The 7632-nt window shown below is 53.2% G+C and overlaps 2 protein-coding genes across 2 annotated transcripts; both read left to right on the forward strand.

The window, feature by feature from the left end:
• Window positions 1-903, forward strand: Ffar1 (free fatty acid receptor 1). Its single transcript, XM_052761904.1, has one exon. It carries the CDS (start codon window positions 1-3, stop codon window positions 901-903), a length of 903 nt encoding a protein of 300 aa, XP_052617864.1.
• Window positions 904-5808: 4905 nt separating this feature from the next.
• Window positions 5809-7054, forward strand: Ffar3 (free fatty acid receptor 3). Its single transcript, XM_052761902.1, has one exon. The coding sequence runs from the start codon at window positions 5814-5816 to the stop codon at window positions 6768-6770; it is 957 nt and encodes a 318-aa protein (XP_052617862.1). The 5' UTR covers window positions 5809-5813; the 3' UTR covers window positions 6771-7054.
• Window positions 7055-7632: the final 578 nt, after the last annotated feature.

Below are 7632 nucleotides of genomic sequence, written 5' to 3' on the forward strand. Positions count from 1 at the left end.
ATGGCCCTGCCCCCGCAGCTCTCCTTCGCCCTCTATGTGTCTGCCTTCGCACTGGGCTTCCCACTGAACTTGATGGCCATCCGAGGCTCGGTGGCCCACGCAAGGCTGCGCCTCACCCCCAGCCTGGTCTACACTCTCCACCTAGGTTGCTCTGACCTCCTCCTGGCCATCACTCTGCCCCTGAAGGCTGTGGAGGCCCTGGCCTCTGGGGCCTGGCCCCTGCCACTGCCCTTCTGCCCTGTCTTTGCCTTGGTCCACTTTGCTCCACTCTATGCAGGTGGAGGTTTCCTGGCTGCTCTCAGTGCTGGCCGCTACCTGGGGGCTGCCTTCCCCTTCGGGTACCAAGCCATTCGGAGGCCCCGCTATTCCTGGGGCGTGTGTGTGGCTATTTGGGCCCTTGTCCTTTGCCACCTGGGCCTGGTCCTGGGCTTGGAGGCCCCTGGAGGCTGGCTAGACAACACCACCAGTTCCCTGGGAATCAACACACCCGTGAATGGTTCCCCGGTCTGCCTGGAAGCATGGGATCCCAACTCTGCCGGCCCTGCCCGCCTCAGTTTCTCCATTCTGCTCTTCTTTCTGCCTTTGGGCATCACTGCCTTCTGCTATGTGGGCTGCCTCCGGGCCCTGGTCCACTCAGGTCTGAGCCACAAGCGGAAGCTCAGGGCGGCTTGGGTGGCCGGAGGGGCCCTTCTCACACTCCTGCTCTGCTTAGGGCCCTACAATGCCTCCAATGTGGCTAGTTTCATAAACCCGGACCTAGGAGGCTCCTGGAGGAAGTTGGGGCTCATCACAGGGGCCTGGAGTGTGGTGCTCAACCCATTGGTCACTGGCTACTTGGGAGCAGGTCCCGGCCGGGGGACAGTATGTATGGCAAGGACTCAAGGAGGGACAATTCAGAAGTAGCAGCCACCTCTGGGGGCAAGGGGCTTTGAATTGAGGGTCTCTGCCAGGCCCCCAAGAGGGCTGCTCCTCCATGACCCAGGAGCAGCCTGGCCCAAAGCCATCGCAGAAACCACTCGTGGGAAGAGCTGCATCTGGAGAGAACAGTGTCCTTGTACGAAGAAGAGAGTGGAGGTCAAGAACGGGAACAGGGGACAGTACACCTGCCGGATATATCCCAACTTGCCTCCTGTTTCTGTCCCTTACGTCCTAACCACCTGCCTGCTGTAGGCTGTGACCAGCCCTGCACTCCTAGGGATGTGGAAGAATACCACCATAGTGACCCAATTTTGGAGCGTTTCCCGGAAACGATTTCTGAGGGAAGAACATTCTCATTTCTGAAGAAAGGCAACAACATCATGACCCTGCCATACCCCTTTGAACCCACTAGAGGGCAGCATTTGCATTGACAGCAGAAAGCAAGCTGGACAGAAGCAGGGGATTTGCAGACCTGAGCTCCAGCAGAGGCATCTTGGAACTGTGGGAGTGTCTCATCACATCAGTTGTGTCCCTCATCCTCATCCAACCCTTCCAAGTAGAGTAGCCCTCCGTGTGTGTGTGTGTGTGTGTGTGTGTGTGTGTGTGTGTGTGTGTGTATGTCTGTGTGTGTCTGTGTGTGTGTCTCTGTGTGTGTGTGTGTGTGTTTGTGTGTGTCTGTGTGTGTGTGTGTGTCTGTGTGTGTGTGTCTGTGTGTGTCTGTGTGTGTGTCTCTGTGTCTGTGTGTCTGTGTGTGTGTCTCTCTCTGTGTGTGTCTCTGTGTCTGTCTCTGTGTGTCTGTGTGTGTGTCTCTGTGTGTCTCTGTGTCTGTGTGTGTGTCTCTGTGTCTGTGTGTGTGTCTGTGTGTGTGTCTGTCTGTGTGTGTGTGTCTGTCTGTGTGTCTGTCTGTGTGTGTCTGTGTGTGTGTGTTTGTCTGTCTGTGTGTGTCTGTGTGTCTGTGTGTGTGTTTGTCTGTGTGTCTGTGTGTGTGTGTATTACTGGAGATAGAACCCAGAGCCTTGCTCTAGGGCTGAGCTATGTCCCCAGGTGCCCCCCCCCCACATCCCCTTTTCTGTTTTACCAGAGTTTAGATGTGGTAGTAGCCAGGTTGGTCCTGAACTTCTGGGTTCAAGTGATTCCCCTGCCTCAGCCTCCAGAAAAGCTGAGACTGTTGGCACAGACCACAGTTGCCCAATTCACACAACCTGTTGATTCAGCCAGGTGCCTGCTGTTCAGATGGGCAGGTTTACCAGACACTGTGCCCAGCAGAGGGAGCCAACACTAACGAGATTCTGTGGCCTGATTGCTCGGCCAGCTGTGGGAAGCCTCTATTCTGATTTGAGCAGACAACAGGATTCTCCAGCAGCTCTGTGGTGCAAGACATGCTCCCAGACAAGGGATGCCTTCCTCTAGTTGGGCCCAAATACTGCGTGAAATGGCTACAGTGATGACCACCTTCATTCTGGGGGAGGTCACTCCCCCAGCAAAGATGGGGTGGGGTATGGTCCTTCCAAGCAGGACCTCTAAGGCTTAGTGGACATCTAGAAAAACGTGTGGTGTCGACTGTTGGTGATCTATTTGGAGAAGGAGAAGAGACACACGCCAGCCCATGAGAGGGAGGGCAGAGGAGAGTGGCCATGAAGGAGACAGGCACTCGGGCATCTCTGACGAGGTCATGTGTCAGAATCAAGCTTATTCTTCTCCTGACAGTAAAGCCTCCAATGAGCAGTAGCACAGTGGCCAGAGAGCTTGAACTCCGTTCATACAAATTATCTCTTTGGGCAAGTGGATCTCTGGGTGTTCAAAGCGAGCCTGGTCTACAACGTGAGTTCCAGGACAGCTAGGGCTACACAGTGAGACCCTGTCTCAAAAAAAAAAAGAGGCCGGGCGGTGGTGGCGCACGCCTTTAATCCCAGCACTCGGGAGGCAGAGCCAGGCGGATCTCTGTGAGTTCGAGGCCAGCCTGGTCTCCAAAGCGAGTACCAGGAAAGGCGCAAAGCTACACAGAGAAACCCTGTCTCGAAAAACCAAAAAAAAAAAAAAGAAACAAAGAAAAAGAAAAGATCTGTTTGTGGCCTTAAGTGTGTTTGAATGTAAGGGTTTTTGAACAGTAGGTCCACAACACTTAGAAGAGAGACCAGCGCATAGTAGGTGCTCAACAAACATTCCTGATCTCTTGCCAAAGAAAATTCGATGTTACTTACTTGGCAAATATATCAAAGCAGATGCTGGCCAGCTCTCCCATTATGCCTCAGTACCTGTGGCTGCCCCTAGCACTCCTCACCCCACCCCTACCCTAAACCTCTCCCCCTAGGGGCGGGGCTTCCACTTCCCTTCCCCCAACCCTGATCCCTATGTAACTCAGCCATTTTGACTACAGCAGTCTCTTGGTCAGCGGTTCCTCTCTCCTCTCCCTCCCCTCTCTCCTCTCTTGGTTTAGTCTGCCAGCCACGTTCAGCCCAGACTCTCCCCTCTGCCTGCTTCTCCCATATCTCTACAATAAAAATCTTGGCCACACTTTAGGAGTAGTTGTGTCCTCCTTTTTTTTTTTTTTCATTTTTTCATTCACCACGTGGCCCCCAGGCAGTGGGACACTAGAGAATTTTAGTGAAGTCCATGCGACCCCACTGCCTGCCCCCATAGTGGTTTGAACCTCTGTTCCCACTGCCCTGGAGCACCTGTTGGGGGTGGGGCCACTGTGCCCAGTTACCTGGGCTTCCTTCCGCTCAGGGGCCAATACACTTCCTTCCCTGGCCCATGAGGACTGCGAGATCCCATCCACTCTGGCTTCCTCCACAGGTCCACCCCCGACCCTCAACTAGATCTCTTGATCATTCACTCCCCCAGGAATGGAGCTTCTGTTTTAGTACTGACGTCTTTATTTGGTCTCACTAAATGCAAGCCCGGAAGCAATAAAAACCGCCTGGCTCGCTGCAGCACCTTTAACAACTTAACCAAGATATAATTTACACGCCAGAAAATTCACCGACGCTAAGTACACAAGCCAATTTTTAAAAGTAAATTCTCAGGAATGTATCCCAGAAAGATGTCTTATGTTCATTTGCAATGGATCTCTATTTCTCTTCCTGCCTCTCATCCTTGGCTCCCAATCATTAGTCTACTTTCTGTTTTAAAATATTTGCCTATCCTGGACATTTCATGCAAATGAAATCATGTGAAACAGGGCCTGCTGTGTCTAGCTTGCTTTACTTAGCATGTGTTTTAGGGCTCATCCATGTGGTAGGTCACGCTGTTATCCTGATGCCTCACATCCTGATGTCTGTCCGTTGAGGCGTCATGGCATATTTCCACTGTGAGCCACGGTCGCTAGGCCCATGATGAAGATGATATATGAGCCAGTGTTTGTGAACACGCATGTGTTCATGTCTCTCCAGCAAATATTCAGAGTAGGATTATTGGTACTGTGTAAATGCGTGTTTAAGTTTTTAGAGAAACCTTCAAATTGCTTTCCAAAGTGGCCACCCCGTGGTGCAGCCTCTTTGGAGTCTCTCTGTCTTTGCTGGCACTTGGTTCTGTCTGGTGTTGGCTATAACCATTCTGGCGAGTGGGTGTCGGTTTCATGCTCTGCTCCATAAATATTTGAGTGAAGAGGTCTGCTATCTCTGAGGATGAACAGAGCTGGGTGTGAAACGTGCCTCCTGCTCCCCGACTGTGGCCACGATGCCTAACAAGGAGGGGGACCTGGAGAGTCACTTCCCTGTCATGAACTGAAGTGGTGCCTGAGGGCCTGTTGTGGGTTATGCTCCTACTAGAAGATAACTGCAATCCTCACTGCCCCCACCTCCACCATCACATTAACCATTGTCACCCCAGATCCCCACCTGCACCACAAGGACCATGGCAGGATCAGACTCTGATCTATGTGCTTAGCATGTTATGTTTTGTTTGAGACAGGGCTTCATTTAGCCCAGGTTGGCCTCAAACTGTTTGTAGCCAGGAGCTGAGGATGACCTTGAACTCCTGATCCTCCTGATTCTTCCTCCTATCTGTTGGGATTACAGGCATGCACCACCACACCTGCTTTATGTGCTGGGGCTCGAACTCGGGGCTTCATGCATGATATGCAAATGCTCTACCAACCGAGCCATAGCCAGGTCTAAGTGCTCCTACCACTGAGCTACATAACTGAGCCAATGCGTGCATTTTAATCTGTGAAATTGTATTGTTACCTGTTTTATGGAATGGGGGCCACAGACTTGTACTCCTTTGTCCCAGGTCACAGAGTCAGCAAGAAACAGAGCCGGCCGCAGAGCCCGGCCCTCGGCCTGTGCATCCCACCTCCCACTCTGATGAGCACTAGATGCGCGTGTTCTAAAGAAGCACACGGAATCCAAGTGGAGGAGATGATGTCAAAGTGGGGGGAAGGAAGGTCCCAGCTGAGACCGTATGTTCAGCGACACACGCAGCCCTGGGATTTTTTTTTTTTTTTTTTTTTTTTTTTTGCATATGGACACAGCCCAGATAGCAGAGCTCAAAGCATCTTTTGTGCAGTTCTGCAGCGAGTGACGTCATAGGCACCACCAAGTCTTTATCATTTCGGCTGGACAACTAGCTCACCGCCCTAGTGCTGGAAGAGCCAGCGTGGTGCTAGGCAGCTGAGCGCTGATTTTCCAATAAGCTGGTGAGTGTGGGGCTGGGGGTTGGTTACACATGGAGGGAGACACCTTGGCGGTGTCTGCACGGGGTGAGGTACAGGAAAGGCAGCAAGGCAGGAAGATGACCCTGCAGGGGAGAGTATGGGGGATGCCATGGTGGGGGTAAACAGTGATGGCAACACTCCTGCCTGATGGGTAAGAGTCTCCTGGTGGGGGACAGAGGACTCCCCAACTCCCCATGCTATCTCCCTATTCACCTCTGTCTCACTAGCATCTCTGGCCATGGAGGTGATCTCTCTTGGCCATCATTGGCTCTTCTTTTCCGTGTACCTGTTGGTCTTCCTCGTGGGACTGCCCCTCAACGTGATGGCCCTGGTGGTCTTCGTGGGCAAGCTGCGCCGCCGTCCAGTGGCCGTGGACTTACTTTTGCTAAACCTGACCCTGTCGGACCTGCTTCTGCTGCTGTTCCTGCCGTTTCGCATGGTGGAGGCAGCCAGTGGCATGAGATGGCTCCTGCCCTTCATCTTATGCCCCCTCTCTGGGTTTCTTTTCTTCACTACCATCTATCTCACCTCCCTCTTCCTGATGGCTGTGAGTGTCGAACGTTTTCTGAGCGTGGCCTACCCCCTGTGGTACAAGACTCGGCCACGACTGGCCCAGGCTGGTCTGGTCAGTGGCATCTGCTGGTTCCTGGCATCCGCTCACTGCAGTGTGGTTTATGTCATTCAATACTGGGGAAACACCACCCACAGCCAAGGGATCAACGGAACCTGCTACCTGAAATTCCGGGAGGACCAGCTGGCTGTGCTCCTGCCTGTACGACTAGAGATGGCTGTGGTCCTTTTTATGGTGCCCCTTTGCATCACCAGTTACTGCTACAGCCGGCTTGTGTGGATTCTCAGCCGGGGAGCCAGCCGGCGCCGGCGCAAGAGGGTGATGGGGCTTCTGGCAGCCACACTGCTCATCTTCTTCGTCTGCTTCGGCCCCTACAATATGTCCCACGTGGTGGGCTATGTCCGGGGTGAGAGTCCAACCTGGCGGAGCTACGTGCTCCTCCTCAGCACTCTCAACTCTTGCATCGACCCCCTTGTCTTCTACTTCTCATCCTCCAAGTTCCAAGCCGACTTTCAGCAGCTCCTGGGGAGGCTGACCAGAGGTTGTGTGCCGTGGACTCAGGAAGTCAGCTTGGAACTGAAGGTAAAGAACGGAGAAGAGCCGTCCAAGGAATGTCCAAGCTAGCGAAAAGTATGGACCGGAGGAGGGGTGTGGAACCATTGGTCCAGTGCCTTGGCTGGCAGCGAGATCTCCAGGGATCAGGAAGGAGTAGGCAGGTGTGTCCGTAAGGCATTCATTCCCTAGCTCAGGAGAGACTCCTGGGACAGGCTGGAGACACAGCTGTCACTCAGCTCTCCCTGGACCTGCTCACATTCTGGACTCTGCATGGTGCCCTCCTTCCCATCCTCTCACACACCCTGGATTCCACTCTGGGACGTTGTAATGGTGAGAGACTTCTCTGGAAGAATGAGCCGAGCCTCTGCAGCAGGCAACTGCTTCAGTGCCTTCATGGGGGGAGGGGGGCTGCCCAGGGCTGGAGCTGAGCTGGGGACCTGGGATGGGGGAAGGGTACAAGCCACTGACTCTTGGCTCTTCAGAGTGGGAGAGACAGGGTTCCAGGGGTGAGGAAACAACCTGCCCTGGTGAGGGTTTTCCAGAGAGTTCCCACTGCTCCATAAATTCAGATCCTCTGGAATACTTATGAACAATGACAGGCAAAGAGAAAAATTATCCAAATAAATTCCGTACCTGGAAAAACAAATGATGTTTCCACATCTTCCTGGGTTGGGTAGTGTAGGTGGTGGGTGGAAGGAACAGTCACACCGAGGGAGTGGGGCTGGACAAAAACGCCCAGGTGCCTGCAGAGGATCAGGGTAGGAGGAATAAAACTAACCACGATTTTATCCTTAAGATGTATGTAGGTATTTATGTATGCATGTATGTATGTGTTTATTCACATTCAGGACTGGGGATGTAGCTCAGTTGGCAGAGTGCTTACACGGCAGGCACAGACCTGCTTCCCGTCCCTAGCACCACATAAACCAGA

This window comes from Peromyscus californicus, unplaced genomic scaffold (genome assembly GCF_007827085.1).
Source record: "Peromyscus californicus insignis strain IS unplaced genomic scaffold, ASM782708v3 Scaffold_4__1_contigs__length_199733344, whole genome shotgun sequence".
NCBI classification, from domain to species: Eukaryota; Metazoa; Chordata; class Mammalia; order Rodentia; family Cricetidae; genus Peromyscus; species Peromyscus californicus.

Bases quoted from the DNA above. Each gene is read 5' to 3' on its own strand.
- Ffar1 (XM_052761904.1), top strand. From the start codon at position 1: ATGGCCCTGCCCCCGCAGCTCTCCTTCGCCCTCTATGTGTCTGCCTTC.
- Ffar3 (XM_052761902.1), top strand. From the start codon at position 5,814: ATGGAGGTGATCTCTCTTGGCCATCATTGGCTCTTCTTTTCCGTGTAC.